The sequence below is a fragment of the Aquarana catesbeiana genome, linkage group LG01, assembly GCF_042186555.1.
Source record: "Aquarana catesbeiana isolate 2022-GZ linkage group LG01, ASM4218655v1, whole genome shotgun sequence".
Lineage (NCBI taxonomy): Eukaryota > Metazoa > Chordata > Amphibia > Anura > Ranidae > Aquarana > Aquarana catesbeiana.
This window is the reverse complement of record NC_133324.1, coordinates 375,960,478-375,986,091: the sequence shown is the minus strand read 5'-3', so window position 1 is coordinate 375,986,091 and position 25,614 is coordinate 375,960,478. Positions and strand designations below refer to the sequence as shown.

The window sequence follows — 25,614 nt, the reverse complement described above, 5'->3', positions numbered from 1 at the left end:
GGATGATTGGTTTCTATGCAGAGCTGCACCACATTTTGCATCCTCCCGTTTTAGCAAATCTCTCTCTATGAGTCTCATGAACATCACCATTTTTATGAATTCTGAATGGCTGCTTTCTACCAACGGAGCAAAAAAGTACCTACTAAAACAAATTAATTCCTTATATCCAGGGAAAGAAAGTTGCTGTCATTAATCTGGTCAGCCTAAGGGCTCAGGTCTACACGTATTCTTCTTGCAGTTGGAACACCTCTAACACAAGTCAGCTAAATTCCATTGACTTCATAGCCTAGTTTTTTTGTTTTGTTTTTTTTTAGATCAGAACCAGGGACAGTACTTACAATGAATGAGAGGTGTCCCTTGTACTACTGAGCCAGTTTGTACATCAGGACTTGTTTGCTGTTATCTCTAGCTATAATTCCTCTTGGACCTCTGGGTTTTGTCTGCCACCTGTCCTGACTACTGGCCTGAACCTGACAAAAGTTGTGCATCTTTTTTGGTAGCATCAGAAGTGCCATCAAGGCAACCACAAATTTTGCAACCTGGGAATTGTCCTGTAGCCAAACCCATTTTCATCAATAGGGGCTCTAGTACAGACCAGATACTTTCAGTGGCTGCTCCCCCAGTGACGTCTCTCTTCTACTTGCTGGCAAAGTAGAGTATCTGTACTTATTCTGCACTGATCTTCAACTTGAACTTCAGTGCCTATAATATTTGCCCCAGTCCCTGATTTCAATACTAGCACCTATGTTGTTTCTCTGGATCTTAGACTCCAGAAACATGCTTATTCTCTGGCTTGGATATCCACTTTGCTTCTGTAGGTTCCTCCTCTTCAGAACCCTCTCCATATCCCCAAAAGGTGTCCATTGTTCCCTGCTGTTCATGATACTAAAACTTGACATATTTAAAAGGGCAACTGTTCTATTTTCCTGTACTTTACTTTTCAAAAATGACTCCAATATCTAAAGCCTACATATGAGTAATTGATTTGCTGCCACATATCTATGTGTCAATGACATAGATAGACATAGAATGTTTAGGAAATACAAGTCAGCAGGGAGCTTCCATCATGGCAACGATAACTGCAGAGGTATAGCAGGAAAGACCACAGGCAGACAGCCATAAAATGGAACACAGAAACACAGAGAGAGTTTTGACACGTCAATGCTGTGTTGAAATAGTGCCATAAGACTATTATGGGAAAGCTGCAGTGCCTTGTCATCATATCACAAAGTACCATACATGCAAATTGTTATGCCATGCAAAGTAGCTCAGCATACAGTCAGTGATGATTATTTTGAGTCTGTCTAGCCAGCAGCAAGGTTCAGGCTGCCAGCCAAATTAACTTTTACTGATGGAATGACAGACCCAATCAAATTACCACAATAATGGCATCCTGTTAATAACAGTTATGTGGCAATGGAACAGCTCAATGCAATGATCAGAGAAGGTTTTCGAGGGCAGGTATTAAATAACGCTTGTTGGAAGTATTGGTCCTCGCATAATGGGGCGAGCGTTGTTTTTTTAGCAAAGGATATACATTTCATTTATATTTATTATTAGAGGAATTATAAATGGGCTCTTATTGTAATTACTAGTTGTTGAATGGGGAATATATTATATGTATTGTATTTATTTATTTCTCCCCAGGTGGCTTCCTTCTTATGTGTCCTCCCCGTCCTGTATTTAGTGGAGTTCTCCATATTATTTATCGTTAGCTTTGTTACTGGCGTTTTTTATTTATATGGCTGCGGATGTGTTTAATCTTTCGGGTAGAACCACAATAAAATGGTGCCTTTGGGGGCGACTTGCTTCATTAATATGGCCGTGGTTGTGGTTATCATTGGAAAACGCCTACAACAAAATGGCGCACATCGCGGCTACACTTTAATGGCCGCCGGCATAGTATATATTCTAGTAATCTCCACCATCCAATCAGATCCCCCTGAGGAAGACACGTGATTAGCCCTGTGTCGTCACATGAAGGGGAGGGGCCAGGACAGTGGAGGAGCTCGGATACATGCTTGTTTGTACAAGCTGCTGACACATACAAGTTTGGAAGTCGTTTGGAGAGGAATCCTATGCTTAATGCTTTTATAGTTTGGTGTGCTGGAAGCACCTAAAATGTGTAAGTACCCTGATGTCATGTTTTCTAAATACATTTTTAAACTACCTGAGCCAGTTTCAATTGGGAGAAAAAAATCCTTTTTTTTTGGACACTTGATATTAAGGAATAATACTAAATTTATTTCACTGTGAGCTTGCTTGTTACACAAAAAAACATTTTTTATGTTCATAGTTACATTTTGTAGCAATATTGATTTTCATTGTTTATGTCTATGGGAATTTTTGACCATTCTTCCAGAACCGCATTTGTGAGGTCAGGCACTGATGTTGGACGAGAAGGCCTGGCTCGCAGTCTCTGTTCTAATTCATCCCAAATGTGTTCTATCGGATTTGAGGTCAGTTAAGTTCCCCCATAGACACACTCCTAAACCCTGTGGACAGCCTTCCCAGAAGAGCTGAAGCTGTTATAGCTGCAAAGGGTGGGCCAACTCAATATTGAACCCTACAGACTAATGCCCTGTACACACGATCGGACATTGATCGGACATTCCGACAACAAAATCCATGGATTTTTTCTGACGGATGTTGGCTCAAACTTGTCTTGCATACACACGGTCAAATTTGTCGGAAAATCCAATCGTTCTGAACGATATATATGCAATATATGGTCTATTTTAGTTTTTAATAAAGGTGTGTATGTATGTGTGTGTATATATATATATATATATATATATATATATATATATATATATAGTGTATATGCAATAAATTTTGGTCTATTTTAGTTGGATAAAGAAAAAAATGTATGATGTATCTTATTCCATTGCAACCAGTCAGACTGAATCTTTCAGTGATATATCTTTAAGTACTGAAACTGACTGGTTGTCAGGACTAAGGATTTTGCTAGCACTAGAACAAAAAAAAAATAGGCAAACCTTGGTCTCAGCTCTCCATGTGTGTATGAGGACCATGCAATACTGGACTTCTCCCAATACCTCTTAGGACCAGTGCCTTTTGATGACTTTTGTGGGGTGTTTTGCTGCTTTCTATCTAAAATGCGTAATAATAATAATTAGAAGTTAAAATATATATTCATTGTGCTCACTGTCTACCTATAGTTTATTATGCTAAACTATTTTAGCTACAGATGGCATTTAATCACCAGTTCACTTAAATATTAATACTGGAACACCAAATGGCATAAACCGAAGAACACAATCATTCAACAACGAAATGTTTGATTTAATTTATTAAACATAAAATGTACTGTACAATCAAAACACTCAGTGCCTAGAAATATAGCCATTTTAAATAATGCTGTAATAAGTTTTATTACTGCTTTCATATATAGATTGAATTCAAAGTATGATATTGGAAACGTATTGTAAAACACAATAGGATAAAAATGTAAAAATTAAGATTACAAGCCTGGTCTTAGATTTCTCAATTATATAAAGAATAACCATTAAAAAAAAACATTCAGGCTGAATTATTATAGGAATAGAGGCTTTTCTCCTAGCAAAATGTATGTTCTCAACATTAGTGAATAAGGTGAAGCTGTGTTCATTTTAAATACCCAGTCGTGCTGTAGAAAAAAAAATCCTGCTTTAATAATTTCCCTCACACATGATTGGGTATTCAAAATGAACACAGCCTCACTGTATATACTAACATTTCCTTTGCAAAATGAAATACACTTTTTGAGGTGAAAAGCCTCTACTTCTTCATAAAATCAAGCCTAGTAGCTTCAACTTATGGTTTACCTATTGAATTCTTTAGTTTGGAAACAGTCTCATAATTGTTCTCATTGGATCCTCTAAATTGTCTGTTAGACCTTTGTGGTTGATCAAAGTGAGATGTATAAGGTTTCACTGAATGGCTGTTTGCTTGTAAAAACTCTATTCCACCTTCATCACCATCGCTTGTGGAATCTGTCTTGGTTGGGTAATAATTATAAATTCCACTACTTATTTGAGGCTTGGGTACCTCTTCACAAGACTCATCTTCACTAGATATTTCACAAGAGTGGTCAGCTTGGAAAGATTTACTTTGTTTCTCCATATTTTGAACTTTAATCATATCCAGTTGTTTCACATAATGGAAATATTTCTCAAGTACACTGCCATCACTGTCAGAAACTACATCTGAGTTGTCTTCCCAACAAACCTCGGTTTTCCCTGCTGTATCCATTTGGTTCACTGTGGGCATTTTATCAAGACCTTCAAATGTCCCATCATTAAAACGTAAAACGTCGTCCAAGAGTTGTTCATGTGCAGTTAGTGGCCTTGGTAAATCATTTGTAGTGTCTGATTTGGGACCCCTGTCATTCCCTAAAACTGAACCACACTCTTCACACCAACTTGTTTTTGTGGTATTGCAAAAATTGCACACAGTGCACACTCTGTATGTTCTTGGTGTCAAATCCTCAAACAGATTCATTTCCTTGTAGGTTCTGTTTGATGAAGAATGTATCCTACCAAGGGCATTATTTGATACATATATCACTGTGTCATCTCCAGTACCTGAATCCTTTTTTACTAAGAATGTTCTATCCGTACTTGATCCATCTTTTTTTAACACATGTGTTTTCTGCTCTGTTACTTTCTGATGCGTTTCAAGATTTTCCAAAAGAGTATTAAGTCTTTCTGTATCAAGGCTGGACTCTGATGAGCTAGTATCATCTTCTTTGATAACAAAGGTATGTTTTGCTTTATCATTTGATTCTACAATTCCCCTGCTTCCCATGCTGTAATTCCACTGGTTTCCAAATGAATCTTCATCATCACTACAATCTTTTCCCCTAAATTCAAACTCATTTAGCAAATTATCATAGCTTTTGCTGTTCAAATGTTTGATATATTTATAATCTTTGTGGTCACTTTCAGATGGAGGTGACACAGCTCTGTCACTGTAGTTAGAGGTCCGCAATTTAGGAGAAAAGACATGTGTCATTTCTTTTGTTCTGGAAACATTTGTAAAATCAGATTTAATTTTTAACAGGTTTCTTGGACTTTTTGACATACGTGATTGCTTTGATTCTTTCATGCTATGATTAGTAAGAGCTTGCTTTTTCATGTTACAGTTTTCAGACTCCAGTTCTAGATCATTCTTTAATGTACTGTCTCTAGGAATATCATTTACTTCTATGGACCTATCCACTGTTCTATCCACTGATTGAAAAGCGTTTTTTTTATCCAAATTACACTGTAGACCATCTCCCGCATCAGAGAAAAGCAATTCATCTCCTGCATTGCACTTGTTCAGGAATTTTTTTGCCCACGTCATTACATGTTGAAGCTTTTCTGATTCTGGAACAGAAATATCATCCAAAAGACCCTTGTCTAAATCAAAAGCAAAGCTGCTTCTAAGAAGACTCCGGTAGGTAGAAAGTCTGGTAGTTTCTACCTCTGGTTCTAACGTAAAGTGATTGTGAACAGTAAAGTGAGTAGCGTGTGCATTCATTTCCACCTCTGGTTCTGACTTAAGGTGACTATGAGGACTACGGTGAGTAGAGTGTCCATGATTTTTCACCTCTGGTTCTAACTTAAGGTGACTATGAGGTTTAGGGTAAGTAGAGTGTCCATGATTTTTCACCTCTGGTTCTAACTTAAGCTGACTTTGAAGACTATGGTGAGTAGCATGTCTATTAGTTTCCACCTCTGGTTCTGGTTTAAGGTGACTATGGTGAGTAGACTGTGCATCAGTTTCCACCTCTGGTTCTGATTTAAGCTGACTTTGAAGACTATGGTAAGTAGAGTGTCCATCAGTTTCCATCTCTGGTTCTGATTTAAGGTGACTATGAATTAAAGGAACCTTAGTCTTTGCTTTTTCAAGTATAGGATAATAAGAGGGAGAGATCATAATTGACATTTCTTTGCACTTTTGCTGAAAATCTTGAGTGCCAATTACTTTGCCTCTTTCATTTTCTTGGTCTGGTTGCACATTATGCTGACTCAGTGGTGTATTATTAGTTTCTTTTGATGTTGTTTGTAAAGCAGTATATTGATTATCAGGACGTTTCTCAAGCATTAATTCATCTAGGCCTTGCTGTGCCCCATGTGAAATAAATGATTCAGAAACAGACTTTTTTGAAGTTGTCTGCAAGTTATAGCTATTAGGCTCCACTTCTCTTGGAACTGGGGGCAGGTGTTGTTGAACTGTAAGCTCTGCAGTGCTTTTATTTGCTGATTCTGTCTCTTGAAGTTCATACGTAGTAGATACTGCAGTCTTTGCTTCTACTGGTTGCAGAATTGCTTCCTCATGAGGGGTCTGGGTCAGAGCATTGTCACTTTTTTGGATATCACATTTTGTGGAAGTCTGTTTTTGTTTTAAAACAGGTGCAGAAAGACACCTGCGTGGTGTTTGACTTCTCGTAGGTTGATGGTCTTTGTGGGAACGTGGCGTTTTTTCTGCACTGTATACCAAACTTTGGGAACTTTTTCCACTGAAGTAACTCAATCTTTTGGCTCGGAGAAATTTCAGATTACTAGTTCTTGGTGTGTCTACTGTGCCAGTTACTTTATCAGGCATTGTAGGTTGTTGCTCCATCTGAAAAAATAAATATAGTAATTTGAACACCCATACAAACGTAAAATACAACAGAGATGGTTTTATTTACATACAAATTGGTGAAGGGCAAGAAACCACAAAGAAACACAATGCCTTAATGTGAACAGCATACTTTTGAGGGGCCTTCGAATGTCTAATCATCACTAATCACCTTAAAGGAGAAGTCCAGCCTGAGCTGATTCGGCTGGGCTTCTCCTATGGATCACAGGAGTGCAATTCGTTTTGCACTCCTGTGACTCGTTTTCAGCAGAGAGCAGTCTATAGTCTGCTCTCTGCTGACCTCAGTCAAGGCACCACGTCATCCTGACTCTGGAAGTCTGGATCCGCCAGGTGCCTAGACTGATGGCCGTCTCAGCCTCTCAGCGAGCCTCTGAGATGGCCGCCCCCCACTACTCCACAGCTCAGCGCTCCAGTGAGTGTGGAGAGCAGAGTGGAGAGCTGCTGATTGGCAGTCAGCAGCTCTCTCCGCTCTGGGATCTGTGAGAACCAAGCCATTACCAGTGTTCGGTGGCTCGGTTCTCAGTGAAGAGGCGGCGGGGGACAGATGCAGCCTCCACCTAGGTAAGTATTAATCTGCAAAAAACAGGATTCCCATACTTTTCCTTTAATGTGTCTAATATGTTTCTTTTCTGTGATTCTCAGCTCTATCTAGTGGCCATAATGGAGTATTTTTCCTTGAATGCCTCAATCAGTAAAACGCAAAAAAAAACGCTGTGCCTAGGACAAAACATGTCAGAATAGAACCTGTTCCGGCTAGCTAACTGAATTCATAAAAATAATTCACAGCACTGTACAGTAATTTACACACATTTCCAAGGCTGCATAGACAGGTATGTGACACCCTCACTTTGTCAACTCTTTGCCTGCTCTCTGAATGAAGAATGGTCATTACCACCATCAGTGATGTGACCGAGAAAGCAGCAAAGCTGAACTAGAAAACAGGAAAATTATCTTTCTGGTTCTGTGATGTAGTAGAAATGTCTGGAATCACACAGTACAGATAAAGTCTAGCTGAATCACATTTAGTTTGCTAAAACACAATGTATCGGTTCATGCATTTCAATGGCAATGAACCCCCCCCATGTCTGGAACTATAAGAGGCATAGGATACACCCTTCGGTACTAATGGAAGCACGCACAGATGGGGGCCTAGCATTTCCTAACCTTATTAAATACTATCAAATGACTCAGCTGCATGCGATAGCATCTTGGTTCACCCAACGATCTTACAGTAAATGGACGGAAATCAAAAAATTATGGCTTGCTCCTGTACACCCGAATAACCTACTTTGGAGTGCGAATGCGGAGTTAGAACCTAGTCGTTTGCTGGGATCTATGTCCCAACTTCGACAGCTCTGGTGCAAATTGTCACGTCAACATGAGTTGTCCTCAGAAAAATCTTTGACCTCCTTTATCTGCAACTCCAAGGTCCCAGACAGCCTCACACACTGGATGTCTTCGTCATGGACGTCGCGGAATTTATTCCATTTTGGAAATCAAGTAGATCCTAGATCTCGCAAACTGATGCCATTTGCTGAACTTCAGGATAAATTTGATCTTCCCCGCCAGGTGTTTTACGATATCTGCAAATTCGCCACTATGCCCTAACTATAACTCCAAATTTGCAATTCTCTCCCCCGTCCCCCTTTGAAAACTTAATTTTAGCAGGCTCTGCCTGGAAGGGATTCATTTCTGATATATTTCAGATACTATATGTCACGGAACGTCCCACACTCCGCTTGAGTGCTTCCGTCATATACCACTTCCTCCCAGTCTGTATACAGATATCCCAACCTCTCTGAGCACAAACAAGGCGACACTTGCTTGTTGCTACCAAGAACTCACTTTATTCAGAACCAGAATAAAGTCTTATATACACAGAAGATTACTCTAACAATACAAATGTAACCTAATTAACATAAGCTAATTATCTAATCCTTTATACAGCCTAGGTGACTGAGACATGACCTTTCGCCCAGACTTGTGGGCACCGAGTTTCACACAGTTATATCAACACAATAGCAGTCGTCCCGTCTCCTACATTGTATAGAGGACAATGTCATTAGCTCATTAAATTAACATAAACACAGGTTGATGACACCAGCATCTCCTCACAGGATGTGTCCCAACAGAATGAATCCATTGAAAATCCAGGGCCCATAATCAAAAGGCAACAGGCTTGCATACAGTCCTCACCAACAGCCTCTGTCCCGGCTAGGTCTGTGACACTATATGCCTACGCTATAACTGCACAGGGCAAACATGCTTACATGCTTTGCTGGGAGAAAGCACTCAGTGAGGTACTCCCTACAGAGACATGGTAAGTGATTTGGTCCCAAGCAGCCAAGAGTTCCCTTTGTACACTTTATAATGAAAACGCCTATAAAAATCTCTATTTTTGGTACCTGACCTCAGATGTGCTTCATGCCATCTACCCCACTAGTTCCAACCGATGCTGGCGTTGCAATGGGGATAAGGGTACCCTCCTCCATATTTAATAGAGCTGTCCACTAATTTCTCCTTTTTGGCACTTGGTACAACAGTTGCTGAATCGCCTTTTTGAAGTGCCAGTCCCTATGACACCAAAGTTCTTTTTTTAGGTCTTTCACCTCTGAAAATTGTCAAGCCTTTTATTGTATTGCATATAAACTGTTCCAAAATTTTAAGATTTTACAAATAATAATATCCTCACAGCCATGCGTTGCCTTGTTGCCCTTAACTGAAAGCGGCGTTCCCCACCTTCCCCTGATGCCCTATATGCTAGGGCAGTGTTTCTCAACTCCAGTCCTCAACGCGCCCCAACAGATCATGTTTTCAGGCTCTCCATTATTTTGCATAGGTGATTTAATCAGTTTCACTGCCTTAGTAATTACCACAGCCGTTTCTTCTGAGGGAAATCCTGAAAACATGACCTGTTGGGGTGCCTTGAGGACTGGAGTTGAGAAATACTGTGCTAGGGTTAAGGATGTGGAATTGATGGAAATATTTGACTGCCAGGAGTCAGGACAGAATGGAAGCCCACGATAAAGTAAGGGAGCCGTGGCACCTCTGGGAGGATCCACCTTGAGCCATTGGGTGATTTGCTATGATGACCTATTACTTCTTTCTCCTCTTCCTTCTCTTTCTTTTCTCTTCTCCTTTCACTCTATATGATGTTTATTATATCATATTAGTTTATATGTATTGCTCCTTAGCAATATAATGTTTGAGCAGTAATATTGTTTCACCCAAAACCATACTGGTTCTATCTCTATGCACATCACACAGTACTATTGTTGGTTATAAAACGGTTATGGTGCATAATGCGCATGTTTTTTCCTTTCTCTGAATGTATGTACTTTCTGTTTTTTTTTTTTTGTTCTGATAAAAACCAATAAAAATTGTTATTTGATAAAACATAGTGTATCATTAAAACAATTGGCATTTTTTTTTTCTAATAAATATTTTATTCTTTGTTGCGCCAGGGTGTTACCAATATATTAAAATGCTGTGCTCCATTCCTTAAACAAATGGCCATCTCTTCAGCTGCTCACACCATGGTCCTCCCCAACCCCTCTGCTCTAATTTACTCTCACAAAATGTGCTGAGCTGTGAGAAAGATCGAACTGCGCATGAATGGATGGGAAGGGAGACGGGGACTGCTCATTCTAGACTTTTAAGTTCGCGTGTCCCACCATCTGTGGGAAATATTAAGGAGGACAATGCTGTTAGCACTTGAAGAGATGGACCTATGTTTGGAGACTGGAGCATGACATTTTGATATATTAGGGACACTGTAGTGCGATGAAAGCCATAATCCCCCCTCCAACAAAATCATTTGGAGCAGTGCACAAAGCAAAGTCCGTAAAGACATAGACGAGCGAGTTTGAGGTGGAGGAACTTGACTGGCCTGCACAGAGTCCTGACCTCAAACTGATAGAACACCTTTGGGATGAATTAGAGTGCCGACTGCGAGTCAGGCCTTCTTGTCCAACATCAGTGTCTGACCTCACAAATGCTCTTCTAGAAGAATGGTCGAACATTCCCATAGACACACTCCTAAACCTTGTGGACAGCCTTTCCAGAAGAGTTGAAGCAGTTATAGCTGCAAAGGGTGGGCAACTCAATATTGAACCCTACAGACTTATGCCCTGTACACACGGTCGGACATTGATCAGACATTCCGACAACAAAATCCATGGATTTTTTCTGACGGATGTTGGCTCAAACTTGTCTTGCATACACACGGTCAAATTTGTCGGAAAATCCGATCGTTCTGAACGCGGTGACGTAAATCACGTACGTCGGGACTATAAACGGGGCAGTAGCCAATAGCTTTTGTCTCTTAATTTATTCTGAGCATGCGTGGCACTTTGTGCATCGGATTTGTGTACACCCGATCGGAAATTCCGACAACGGATTTTGTTGTCAGAAAATTTTATAGCAAGCTGTCAAACTTTGTGTGTCGGAAATTCCGATGGAAAAAGTCCGATGGAGCCCACACACGGTCGGAATTTCCGACAACACGCTCCGATCGTACATTTTCCGTCCAAAAGTCCGACTGTGTGTACAGGGTATTAGACTGGGTTGCCTTTAAAGTTTATGTGGGTGTAAGGCAGGTGTCCCAATACTTTTTGATAATATAGTCAATATAGTGTTTGTCTAGATGCCTAAGTGCATTGAGTTGCTGCCATGTGATTGGCTGATTATCAATTTGTGTTACCGAGCAATTGAACAGGTGTACCTTATAAAGTGGCAGCAGAGTGTATATATATATATATATATATTATATACAGTGTATCTATCTATATACAGTGGATAAATAGATACACTGTATGTACAGTATATATATATTAGATTACACTCCATTACCAAAAGAGTGAAAAACAACCCTTTTCTTTATAAAGGTACATAGGCACCATGACACAGAAGGACAACTACAGGCAGGGAGACAAGACATGATCTTGCAAAGCCCCATCCCTGACCATTGGTGATGAATAGTGATTGGTGATGAATATTGATTGGTGATGAATATCGATTGGTGATGAATAGTGATTGGACAGGTTACTATGTATAAAATACAGTAGAGATGAGTGAGACATAAAGAAAACACAAGGAGCACTGTGATCACCACACACATTGCCCACCCTTCTCCTGATAGATGAGGAGCCCCCTGTGGACAGACCACCCCCCGCACTCTCACCTCTCTCCCTCCAGAAAACAGCTCGCACGCAGAACACTGGAACCCGGGGTCACCATAGCAACCCAGACGCTAAACACGGGCTGCGTGTAGGCAGAGCGCAGGCGCGTTGTTTAGGAAGACGCCTGGAGAAGAGAGACGTCGGCACAGCCTCCCTGGTCACATGACGAGCAGCTCTTGTTGCTTGGTGGTTTTGTTCTTTGATTCTCCTCTACTTGCTCATTATAACACGGGTTAGTGTAGGCTTGGCTTCTTATGGAATACCTAAGGGACCTTGTATGCTAAAAACCCAAATAACCATCCACAGTGTATGACAAGCAGGTGCTTTCTTATTAACCACTTGTTACCCAGGCCAATTCTGGCACTTCACTCCTACATGTAAAAATCATTGTTTTTTTTTTGCTAGAAAATGACTCAGAACCCCTAAATATTATATATGGGGGTTTTTTAAGCAGAGATCCTAGGGAATAGAATGGCGGTTGTTGCAACTTTTTATCTCGCACAGTATTTGCGCAGCAATTTTTCAAAAGCATTTTCTTTTGGAAAAAAAAAAAAGTTTCATGCATTAAAAAAAAAAATAAAAACAGTAAAGTTAGCCCAATTTTTTTGCATAATATGAAAAATGATGTTACTTCAAGGTAAATAGATACCTAACATGTAATGCTTAGAAATTGCGCACACTTGTGGAATGGCGCCAAACTTCGGTACTTAAAAATCCCCATAGGCGACGCTTTAAATTTTTTTTACAGGTTACATATTTAGAGTTACAGAGGAGGTCTTGCACTAAAATTGTTGCTCTCCCTCTAACGTTCGTGGCGATACTTCACATGCATGGTTTGAATGTCGCTTACATATGTGAGAACGACCTACGTCTGCATTCGCTTCTGCACCCGAGCACACAGGGACAGGGGCACATTTTTTTTTTTTATTGTTTATTTTACTTTTATTTTTCTATTTTGACACTTTCTTTTTACTTTTTTTTTTTTTTATCATTTTTATTCCTATTACAAGGAATGTAAACATTTGCATTTTTTCAAATGCAGAGGCCGGGCGTGATGTCATAACATTGCGCCTGGCCACCAAAAGATCATAGGAACGTCCGAGGGTCACCTGGCCTGCCCGGTTCTCTATGGTAAACTTCCGACATGGACCGATTCCTTCTCCCTCTCGCCGATCGTACGGGGGAGTCGGGAGAAGCACCAGAAGGCGGCGGGGGGGGGCACACTACACATCCCATAGTTCAGTGATGGCAAACCTTGGCACCCCAGATGTTTTGGAACTACATTTCCCATAATGCTCTTGCACTCTGCAGTGTACTTGAGCATCATGGGAAATATAGTTCCAAAACAACTGGGGTGCCAAGGTTCGCCATCACTGCGCATAGTTCATACTCTATCGTCCCTAGTGCATCTCGAGAGCAAAAAAAATGGCTACGTTCTTACATAGAGTGAGACTGTGGAGAATGAATGTAGTCACCCTGAACAGGAAGTCCGATCACAGCAGCAAACAAAGCATTTGGAGGCAGCTGAGAGCAATAGAAGGGACTTACTGAGTTAAACGGAGCTAATTTCCAACTGCCTCTGGTTCAGTGGTCCACCACACCCTGCAAGGTCCTCCTCCAGCACCGGTATTTTCTCCCTTGCTTCTTCCAGGTGTTGGTCTTTGGTCATCTTGATTGGCTGGTGCAGAATGATGTCACTTCCATGAATGCGCTGGAATGCAGTCATCTCAGCACAGAGGCACCGAGTACATTCTACAGAAGACTGCAAACAGGTAGGTAGGTTGCATTGCTATTGCAGAAGAGATATTGCATGACTCTTCTGCAATAATGAGCCTGCCTGCTTACGGTTAACATTTGTTTTAGTTCTACCGTAAGAATACATACTTGAATAGATTTTCTTTAAACCAGAATTTAGTGTCACTTTAAAGTGGTTGTAAACCACGCCAGGGTACTAGGTGTAATCCTAGACTCTGACTTGTCATTTCAGCCTCAAATCCAATCGCTGTCAAAAGTTTGTAGAATTCACCTCCGTAACATCTCTAAAATTCGCCCTTTTTTAACAAATGAAACCACCAAGCTCCTCACTCACTCCCTTGTTATCTCTCGCCTTGACTATTGCAACTCCCTTCTCATTGGCCTACCGCTCCATAGACTTCAGTCTATCATGAATGCTGCTGCCAGACTTATCCACCTTACCAACCGCTCAGTGTCTGCCAACCCTCTACTTCAATCCCTACACTGGCTCCCAATCACCCAGCGAATTAAATTCAAAATACTAATCACAACATACAAAGCCATTCACAACTCTGCCCCAAGCTACATCACTAATCTTGTCTCCAAATATCACCCAAATCGACCTCTCCGCTCTTCTCAAGACCTCCTGCTTTCAAGCTCTCTCATCTCTTCCTCCCATGCTCGTCTCCAGGATTTCTCCAGAGCCTCTCCCATCCTCTGGAACTCGCTACCTCCATCTATCCGGCTATCCCCTACTCTTGCTACCTTCAGGCAATCCCTGAAAACTCATCTCTTCAGGAAAGCCTATCATGTCTCCAACTAATCTCCTACCACTTCCACCAGCTTATTCCCCACAGTTACAACCTTTTGTACCACTTGCCCCACCCTATTAGATTGTAAGCTCTTCTGAGCAGGGCCCTCTTAATCCTATTGTATTGTATTATAACTGTATTGTCTCCCTTTTATATTGTAAAGTGCTGCGTAAACTGTTGGCGCTATATAAATCCTGAATAATAATAATAATAATAATAATAAACCTCAAAAATTGAAATAGGAATAAAGCATATCCCTCTATAGTGTGTACTTGTCTCACTCCAGAGCACTAAAGCCTCGTACACACGATCAGATTTTCCACAGACAAAGCGCCAGACTTTTGTCCGAAGGGCATGTGCCAGGAATTTGTCTTGCATACAAACGGTACACAATTGTCGGCCAACAAACACGAACGTAGTAATGTACTACGTGGAATTTCAGCTCTTGGGCTCCACCCTTTGGGCATCTTCTGCTAATGTCGTGTTTGGTGAGCATTGATTCCGAGCATGCGTGTTTGTACTTTGGACTTTTGTTGTGACGGACTTGTGTACACACGATAGGAAATCTGACAACAGACCGTTGTCCGTCGAAAATTTACTAGCCTGCCATCCAACATTTGTTGGCAGAAAGTTGGACAACAATTGTCTGATGGAGCGTACTAACGGTCAGATTTTAGGCAGTCTGTCATCACACAATTCCCTGCCAAAAAATCTGATCGTGTGTACAAGGCTTTAGTCATAGCTCCCAACTGTCCCTGATTTCGGGGGACTGTCCTTGATTTGGAGTAATGTCCTTCTGTCCCTCTTTCCTTCTCATTTGTCCCTCATTTTGGTCTGATCTATATCGATGTATATAAAATGCACTTTTTATCTCTCAAAAAGTGTTTCCCAGTGCTAAACCTTCCATTCAATTTCTAAATTGCTGCATTTGTAAATTTCAAAAGCCAATGTAAAGGAATAGTAGTGGTAAAGAAGCACTTGTGGGTTTAATTTATTATTTTTTTTTGTATAATTTTCCTTTAAGAGGACAGGGCAAGGGGTGTGTCCTATGCCTACATACCTTTGCTAAAAGGTGTCCCTCATTCCCATCTCAAAAAGTTGGGAGGTATGTGAAGTGTCATTTCTCCCTGCTGCTTTGTTCCTCTACTATAAGCATGAGCCACTTCTGACAAGTTTTCCTGACACCAAGAGAAAACTGGTAACAGGGGAGGGCACACTGTGATTGACAGCCTCAACTCTGTTCCTATATGCTGTATGACGGGGAGGGTGTCCCTTCCCTCCAATCAGCTCTCCTCACTGATGTAACTTCATAAAAACTGGATGTAAAGTCATGTCTGTGCAAGTGAAATCTGTTTTCATGCATGTATGGTGTGAACAAGCTCTAAGGCTATTATTCACATGAAACTGCTTCTCAACCAGTACAAGTCAATGGGAATGCAAAAGCTTCTTGAAACCGGTTAGAAGCTAAATGTGGGCCAACTACACCTGTTCATGATCACGGAAACATCTCAAACTGATGCATCATACAGTATAATGCCCCGTACACACGGTCGGACTTTGTTCGGACATTCCGACAACAAAATCCTAGGATTTTTTCCAACGGATGTTGGCTCAAACTTGTCTTGCATACACACGGTCACACAAAGTTGTCGGAAAGTCCGATCGTTCTAAATGCGGTGACGTAAAACACGTACATCGGGACTATAAACGGGCAGTGGCCAATAGCTTTCATCTCTTTATTTATTCTGAGCATGCGTGGCACTTTGTCCGTCGGATTTGTGTACACACGATCGGAATTTCCGACAACGGATTTTGTCGGAAAATTTTATCTCCTGCTCTCCAACTTTGTGTGTCGGAAAATCCGATGGAAAATGTCCGATGGAGCCCACACACGGTCGGAATTTCCGACAACACGCTCCGATCGGACATTTTCCATTGGAAAATCCGACCGTGTGTACGGGGCATAAGAAGAATACATCTGAAAACACACTACATTTTCCTATCAACCCAATAGGTTCACTTCACAAAGCCTACACATCAGGATAAGAATTCTTCTTTTCCATAAAGTAGCAGTTATTTTCAGCTGAGTCCAATAAGATCTGAACTGTCAGTTACAGTTTTTCTCCATTGTTTTGGCTCATTTCTTGAAACAGAAATGACATTCTCAAAACTCTAAGTTCATTTGGCAAAACAGTCTTACAGTTCAGCACAACTCTATAATTCACGTGCAAAAGCTCATATCTCTCCCAAAACTGTTCACTCATTCTTCAAAACCATATTCCTTTCCCATATAAAGAGTCAGTGCTACCAAAATGGCAAAGATTCTTCTCAATTGCTTTGGCTCATTTCTTGAAACAGACCAGACGTTCTCCACTCTCTTGGTGCTTTTGCCAAAATAACCTGGATGGTTCAGCACAACACCATGGTTCACCTTCAAAAGCTCATATCTTTCCCAAAACAGTTAACTCATGTGTCAAAAATAAATTTCTTTCTCATTCATATAGTCAGTGCCCCCAAAATGCTTCATCCCTTTGGCATTGTGTAAGCACTGCAAGTCAAAATGTTTAGATGTTTTGTCTCTAAGGCAGAGGACCATTGAAATATCCCTCATGTCCACCTTTCAGTCTTAGCCCAGTCCTTCATTGACAATGGTTACTGTACAGTTTTTGTCTAGCTAACTGAATACAATTGTGTATAAAACTGAAAAAAAAGAAAAGATTTTAGGGTAAGAGTAGCCTCCAAGGTTTTACATCACACATTGCACTCATACTGCCAAGGAAAAATTACTTTACAGTATTGTAACCATTATCATTCACACACAAAGTAACTTCCATACATCAGAGTAAAAAGAAAATGTATACAGCATAATACACGGAAATATAAACACACAAACAAAAAACAAGGAAAATTACATTTAGCCTACAATGCTGTAAATAAAGCTGGAGTTTCACAACTACTGTAACATCTCTTCACTGGCCACCGTCCTCACCCCCCTGCCCATCCACACGCTGCTGTCTGTCTGGCCACAGATTCTCATCAACATTACAGCGTATATCCTCCCTTGCGATGCAACGATGGAAGAAGCTGCGTGCATGTCGCAACCATCCCCTACAAAAAACAAAGGGAAAGGTAATTCATCAAGGAGGAACATGCAATGGTCAAAACGTATATGAAATGCTTTTTATTGAAAGTACACTATAAACACCAATCCAATAATATACTGTAAAAACAGGTACCATCACCAATATAAAAATGACAACGTTGTCATTGACAGACACAGATGGCCACCACTCACATATACCACACACACAGGGGCGGACTGATAACTCATGGGGCCCCCGGGCAATAGGAGATTATGGGGCCCCCAGGCAATCAGAGATTATGGGGCCACACAGTATACACATACATGTACACACAGTATACACAGACAAATGTAAAAAAAACACAGATTTATACATACTGTCCCTGGTTTTACTGAGGCTGGCAACCCTGATGGGGCCCCCTAGTGGCCCAGGGCCCTCGGGCAGTGCCCGAGTGGCTCAATGGTCTGTCCGCCCCTGCACACACACCTCATGTGAATTCATTCAAGATAGATATACAAGAATGAATTCAGATTAGATACTAAATTTTCATCTGCTGGATAACTGAAAGTCCTGGTAAATCAAATGATAACAGCAGATGGTAATTGAAAGGAGAGATATGTGGGGTTGTGGATGGTAATGCAGTAGCCCTAGATATCAGGTCCTCATAGATGTAGGAACAAAAAGAACCGGGGGGATAGGAGGGGAAGAAGGGGGGAATGGAAATGGGAAGACCCTGTACTGACTCAACAGTAGCGTGGTCACTGGATACTGCAGTCCTGGTCAGTTACTGTAAGATCACCCTGGGCCATCAATATTTCGCAGCGCTGATGACAGGGAATGGGAGTTCCTGTTTGCAGGATATGGTGAGCCGTAGCAGATTGAATCAGGCTGAGCAGTGTAACTCATTTAGTGAATCATACATACTGGGTGGATGCACTGATTGAGACAACTGTCCCCTGTCCAGGACACAAACAGATTAGATCTCACCCAGTGTTGACTCTGTGGTGCATCAGGACACATCACCGGACCGAGTTCAGGCTCATGCCGCCTCCAGCTGGCTAGTTGAGTTGTCTCCCATCCTCCGCCGGGTCCTCAGCTGTGCATATCCTTTGAGGGCGTACTGAGGGTAAGTAGAAGGTGTACGCCCAGGGAGATGCGGTGAATAAAGCAGGGTTTTCTAAAGCGTTCAGTCCTCCGTTCGATCCGTTTCCCGGGAAGTTTCAAACGGCCATGTTACTGTAATTACAGGCCAGTGATGCCTGGGCTGGTGGGTGGATCTGGAGGTCTGTGGGAACGCTATGGGTAGCGCGATGGCATCATGCTGACGCGTTTCATCCGCCAATCGGATTTCATCAGAGCATCCCCTACACTGATCTCCTGTAATATCCTCACAGGCAGCATCCATTGCATGGAGCAGGGACCTCTGATCTTGAGCTCGATGCTCATACACTCTCCACCTCCAACCGGATAAAAACTCCTCAAAAGGGTTGAGGAAAGGAGAGTAAGGTGGTAGGAACACCATATCCATCCTTGGATGAGCAGTGAACCAGGCCCTCATAAGCAGGCCACGGTGGAAATTCACATAGTCCCATACAATTATATATTGTGGTAGGTGAGGCCCTATGAGACCTCTCTTATTTTCAGGGATCAAATCCAAATGAAGGCGGTCCAAGAAGATAAGGAGCTTCTGTGTATTCTATGGGCCAAGACTGGGGATTGAGTGGCCACACCATTCTCAGAAATGGCAGCACACATAGTTATATTACCCCCTCGCTGGCCTGCGACATCCACCGTGGCCTGGTGGCCACTAAAATTTCGGCCACGTCTTCGGCCCTTGGCCAGGTTGAAGCCAGCCTCATCCACATACACAAGTATGTGAGAGGTCTCATTTCCTTCCAATGCCAACATTCTCTACAATAGAGTAAAAAAAGAAAACATCAAATCAGTCATACAGAAGAGTCATACACTACAGTTACAGACAGTTACATAGGAATGTTCTACACAAGTTCAATATATTACTGGCCAGTATTCCAGTGGTTCCAAACCTGGGGTACATGTACCCTATGCAGAGGTACTACAGGGGGTATTTGACAGAAAGGGGAGGGGAAAAATTATTAATGAGTAGACTTACTGAAATGTTACAGTAAAACCCACAGTATTAGATAGATTTACATGGGAGGCACTACTGTAATTGCAGCTCTTTGACCCTTTTTCTTACTGTATTGTATGTTATATTCTTCAAAATAAGGATTATAATGATAATTGCATCATACAGTAAGCTGCAGTTTTTAGACAAAATGTTTATAAATCAGATACGTAAATCAAATACTTTCATACCTGGATTACCTAGATTCAGAAATCAGGTAAAGTGGGTACTGAAACCAATACATTTCGGGAAACACTGCTTATGGTAATTGTAAAAAGGTTATCTTGATGGACAACCAGTGACTGACTTACATGTACATACTGGTACCGCAGCTCTTTCACTCTGTCAGATTTCCTCTCAAATGGTACCCTGTAAATTTGCTTCATTGTCATCTGATGCTTCTTCAATATGCGGGCTATTGTGGAGATGCTTATAGAGTGACATTTTGGAATATGGCTTTGTCTTGTAGGATTGCAGTGCGGATCTGTCTCAATGTGATGGCATTATTTGCCAACACCATGTTACAGATCTCTTGTTCTTGTTGTTCATTGAGAAGTTTTCCTCAGCCACCCGTGCCAGGTTGTCATCCAATCCTAGACATAGAATTCAAAGGACAACACTCCATTCGTAATTTATACCTTATGGATTCCGTACAGAATGAGTTACCAATGTAATCGTATTGTTGTTTTACTTACAGTAACTTTACCACAATTCCAATGCATCACTGCACAGTGACTGGAATACTACTATAAACTGTATCATCAATATTGTAGAAAATAAACTATTCCATACTATTCCATAGTTTATTTTCTACAATATTTTTCTTGTCATTGTTAGTATCATACGTAACATCCCACTGAGGTAAGATACTGTAATACTGTAGGCCTATCACACACACACACACACTAAATGAATACGTAAATGAATAAATAAATATATTTGTTGCTCTATGCACAGTGTCCTGTCCTATACATTATATAATTCCATCATTGACTGACTACATACCTGTTTTCCCTGCGAAAGGTTTGGATGATAGCGAAGACTGTAGAGCGAGGCACATTAGGTTGCATTCGGCGACCTTCCTCCGCCATTGTGAGGCCATGGTTGATGACATGATCTATAAATGTGGCCCGAATTTCATCAGGTACAGCATGGTGTCTTCGTGCTCCTCTGCCTCTTCCCCCTATTTCACCACCACTCACCCTTACTCCTCTTCCTCTTCTTCTTCCTCTTCCTCGAGCAGGCAGTTTCCCTTGTTCATTTACTTGGCCAGGTGCCTCCATGTTCAGAAATTGTACTGGTCCTGCATGGTCAAGCTCTATATATACATGTTTGGCAGCATTTACAATCATGGACAACACCTGTCAGGTAACTAAACATACTGTTTGATTGGTCATCTGAGACCAACTCCGACTCCTCCTTTGTTAGGCTCCTTTCACACTGGGGCGGGGGCGTTGTCGGCGGTAAAGCGCCGCTATTGTAAGCGGCGATTTACCATCGGTATGCGGCCGCTAGCGGGGTGGTTTTACCCCCCTGCTAGTGGCCGAGAAAGGGTTAAAACCACCGCAAAGCGCCTCTGCAGAGGCGCTTTGCCGGCGGTATAGCCGCGCCGTCCCATTGATTTCAATGAGCAGGAGCGGTAAAGGAGCGGTATACACACCGCTCCTTCACCGCTCCGAAGATGCTGCTGGCAGGACTTTTTTTACCGTCCTGCCAGCGCATCGCTCCAGTGTGAAAGCCCTCGGGGCTTTCACACTGGAATGAAAGCAGCAGCACTTTCGGGTCAGTTTGTAGGCGCTATTATTAGCGCAATAGCGCCTGCAAACCGCCCCAGTGTGAAAGGACCCTTAGTCAAGTTCTAGTTGCACCTGACTGTCAATTGCTGCAATCATTTTATCAAATGTTCCAAGAGATTCATATATGGTATTCATGGTATTATGTTCCTGAATAATTTTGACAATTGAACAGACTATTGTGCATGTGATGACTTAAACAATGAAATGATGCTGACACGTTTTGGAGAGAACAACCATTAGACTGAGAATTGACAATCAGTTTAGATCAACAAGATCTATTCACTTGGAAATTGTGCTAAATGTAGGCTACTTGTACTTAATCATTTGAAAGATGTACTGAGACATTGAGACATGTACTGAGACATTTGTAATTTTGATGAAATGAGTGAGAAATTCTATTCAGTTGTGAACAATTGCCAAGTGGTTTGGAGATTTGTCCATGTTGTTTTGAGAATGTCATTTCTGTTTCAAGAAATGAGCCAAAACAATGGAGAAAAACTGTAAATGGCTAAATATAAAGATCCTTTTGTTAAAGAGGAACTACACCCATTGATATAACTGTTTCAAAAAAAAGTTAAGGCCCGTACACACTATCCGAAAATCGTACAAAAAATATCTCTTTCGAAGCAATCTAAGGGGAAAGTACAGAGCTTTCGAGAGCCAATCACAACAGTTTATCGGGCCGGACAAGCATGAAAATTATTCTCGTACGATACCAGATGGTGCGATTTTCATTTAATCAGTACAGTTGTCATCCGAAAATAAAATACAAATACACTACAACATATGACATCAATTCCGATTTTTTTATTCTGTCATTATGTTCGATATACGACTAGCATGCAAAAAAACAGACAATCTCTCGTCCTATTTTTGGATCGTGTGTACGGGGCATTACATTTCTGACATACCGAGAATGCTAACTGTCACATTTGCTTGTGCTTTCAGCCAAACTGTCAAATCATCAAATGGCTTGCACAGATCACATTTGCAGAACCATGGCAGTTGCAGATCAGAGGATAAGATGGCAGCTTTCTTTCCTGAAAACTATAGGAGGGTTTAGTTCTACTTTACTTAATTAGAATTAAGAATTCATTAGAACAATTGTCATGTTTTTATTGCTGTTTGTCCTTATTGGGGAGATTCAACCTTTCTATTTGTCATGTTTACTGTTTTCACCAACATCTCTTGTATCCTGGTTGGCCAGAAATGATTTATGCTGCATTATGTCTTTTGACCACAAGATGGCGAGATTGACCAAGATAAAAAGTTGCAAAGCCCCAGGCTGTAGTGAAACAAGTGGTACTGATTATAGGATCGATAGATAGATAGATAGATAGATAGATAGATAGATAGATAGATAGATAGATAGATAGATAGATAGATAGATAGATAGATAGATAGATAGATAGATAGATAGATAGATAGATAGATAGATAGTGTGACTGGGCTTATTAAATAATACAGTGTAACTTTATGAAACTAAAATAAACCAAAAAATACAGTGTAGAGAGAAAATCTAAACATCAAAGTGCAGTAACACATACAGTCATGTGAAAACAGTAAAATATTGAGTATTTAAATAGATTAACATTGGACCTTTATTCTAACAATGCCTTCAGCTACATATGATATACTTGAAAAAAAAAAACAAAAACAAAAAAAAAATGAAAATGAAGCTTTTTATTTATGCAACAAATATATTAATATATGGTATTGGAATGCTGTGGAAAAAGTAATTACATCATTAATCTCAGAGGCTGGCATTGCCCCCCTTAGCAGAAATATTTTTTGAAGGCATGTTGCATAACTGCCCACCACACTCTGACATCAACTTGGTGAACATTTCACTTCCATACAAAATTTCTTAGTTGTAAAACATTTATGAACTGCCCATTTCAAATCCCCCCTACAGAATTTCAGTGGGTTTTAAATCAGGGTTTTGTCTTGGCTGGTGATTCTCAACCTTTATGACACCAGCTTTTCAAAGATTGGGATAATACCTGTCAAGCTGTGACTTATCAGGAGGAAGACCACGACCCAGCGATGGAGAAATACTGGACAAGCTCAGTCTATAATCCTCCATTTGTCCTTTATGAGCTAACCTGCGATTAATTCTTCGGTTTTTGTGTTGAAAGATCCGTTTCCAGTTCAACTATAACTTTCAGACAAATGGCCTCACATCATAGCAAGCAGCTGAACCCACAAAACCTGGAAGGAAGACCGGGCGATAAAAGACCGGGCGATAATGGGAGGTCCTGGGACCTGCAGAATTGGTGACAGGGTAGCGCTAGAGGCACATTATGACAGGTTTATACTAGCACATTATAACATAAAGCACCAGGGGGCACATGTCATTTAAAAAAAAAGTTTGATACAGATTTAATCAATAAGAAAAAATTCTGCAAAACTAACCTCACTATACTAAAGTCTAATTGGTTGTTACCTACCTACTATGAAAAAGTAGGTATACCCCATGGAAACTGACTTAACCACCTCAATACCGGACACTTTGACCCCCTTCCTGCCCAGGCCAATCAGCCTATCAACAGATAGTGCTGTCTTTTGGGTGGTATTTAATCACCACTGGGTTTTTATTTTTTGCTATATAAACAAAAAAAGACAAACAATTTTTTTTACGTTTTTCCAATGCCCTGTACAAACGATAATATTTTCCGACAACAAAATCCATGGATTTTTTCCAACAGATGTTGGCTCAAACTTGTCTTGCATACACACGGTCTCACAAATCTTGTCGGAAATTATGAACGTCAAGAACGCGGTGATGTACAACACATACGATGGCACTAGAAAAGGGGAGTTCAATAGCCAATTCAGCTCTTCTGCTTGATTTCGAGCATGCGTGTCACTTTGTGCGTCGGAATTGTGTCGGAATTTCTAACAACGGATTTTGTTGTCTGAAAATTTGAGAACCAGCTCTCAAATTTTGTGTGATGGGAATTCCGATGGAAAATGTCCGATGGAGCCTACACACCGTCAGAATTTCCGACAAAAAGCTCCATCGAACATTTTCCGCCGGAAAATCCGACCGTGTGTACGGGGCATAAGTTTCTGTTGAAAAATTTTGCAAATAAGTAATTTTTCTTCTTCACTGATGTGCACTGATGAGGCTGCACTGATTGGCACTGATGAGGCTGCACTGATCGGCACTGATGAGGCTGCATTGGTGGGCACTGATGAGGCTGCACTGACGTGCACTGATGGGACTGCATTGATGGGGGCTGATGAGGCGGCACTGATGGGATTGATGAGGTGGCACTGATGAGGCTGCACTGATGGGCACTGATGATACTGCACTGATGTTCACTGATGAGGCTGCACTGATGGGCACTGATGAGGCTGCACTGGTGGGCACTGATGATACTGCACTGATGTTCACTGATGAGGCTGCACTGATGGGCACTGATGAGGCTGCACTGGTGGGCACTGAGGAGGCTGCACTGATGGGGGCTGATGAGGTGGAACTGATGGGCACTGATGAGGCTGCACTGATGAGGCTGCACTGATAAGCTGGACTGATGGGGCTGTACTAATAATCAGTGCCTTGATTATCAGTTTAAATACTGTACTCACTTTGCCCTGATAGATTGGCTCTCCTTTCCTCACATGCTGTCTCTGTGTGAGAAAAGGAGAGCCCGATAACCGGCAAGTTTGTTTACAGGAGACCAGCTGTGATTGGACACAGCGGATCACATGGTAAAGGGCCGCTGTGATTGGCCCTTTGCCTCAATCTGTGATTCGCTGTGTCCAAGGGACACTTATTATTATTCACAATTTATATAGTGCCAACAGTTTACGCAGCGCTTTACAATGTAGAGGGGGGACAGCACAATTACAGTACAATACAGAAGGGACAGGAGGGTCCTGCTCCTGATCGATCTAAGATTACAGGCTTGTTGCTTGCCTTCTGGTAAGCATGCATTTTGTACAGTGGAGGTTCATTATCGCTGGTGTTTTCCATTTTGCACAGAAAGGATCGTTTTATCACTATTCACTTCACTGGACTGTATATACCCATATATATTCTTTACTGGACTGATTTTTATGTTGTCCTTTTGCATTTAGTGATTTATCACCATATTTCTGATTTGCCAAGATTGTTATATCATATTTATTTGGGTATTTATATCAACTTTATAGCGCAGCTTCCTATTCCTTTATCTATGGTGTTTGTATAAATCTTGCAAAATTGAGCTGCAGCTTGGTGTT

The 25,614-nt window shown here is 41.2% G+C and overlaps 1 protein-coding gene across 1 annotated transcript in view; it reads right to left on the bottom strand.

Annotated features, from left to right (window-relative positions):
- The window catches only part of LOC141146928 (uncharacterized), a 109,629-nt gene extending 97,671 nt beyond the window's left edge, over positions 1-11,958 (bottom strand). Inside the window, exons 1-3 of the mRNA XM_073633735.1 lie at positions 11,816-11,958; positions 3,828-6,612; positions 3,000-3,114 (exon numbers count right to left, since the gene is read on the bottom strand). Coding sequence (XP_073489836.1) covers positions 3,000-3,114; positions 3,828-6,612 — 2,900 coding nt within the window. The 5' untranslated portion in view covers positions 11,816-11,958. The remainder of the gene's footprint in view (positions 1-2,999; positions 3,115-3,827; positions 6,613-11,815) is intronic.
- Between the last annotated feature and the right edge of the window lie 13,656 nt (positions 11,959-25,614).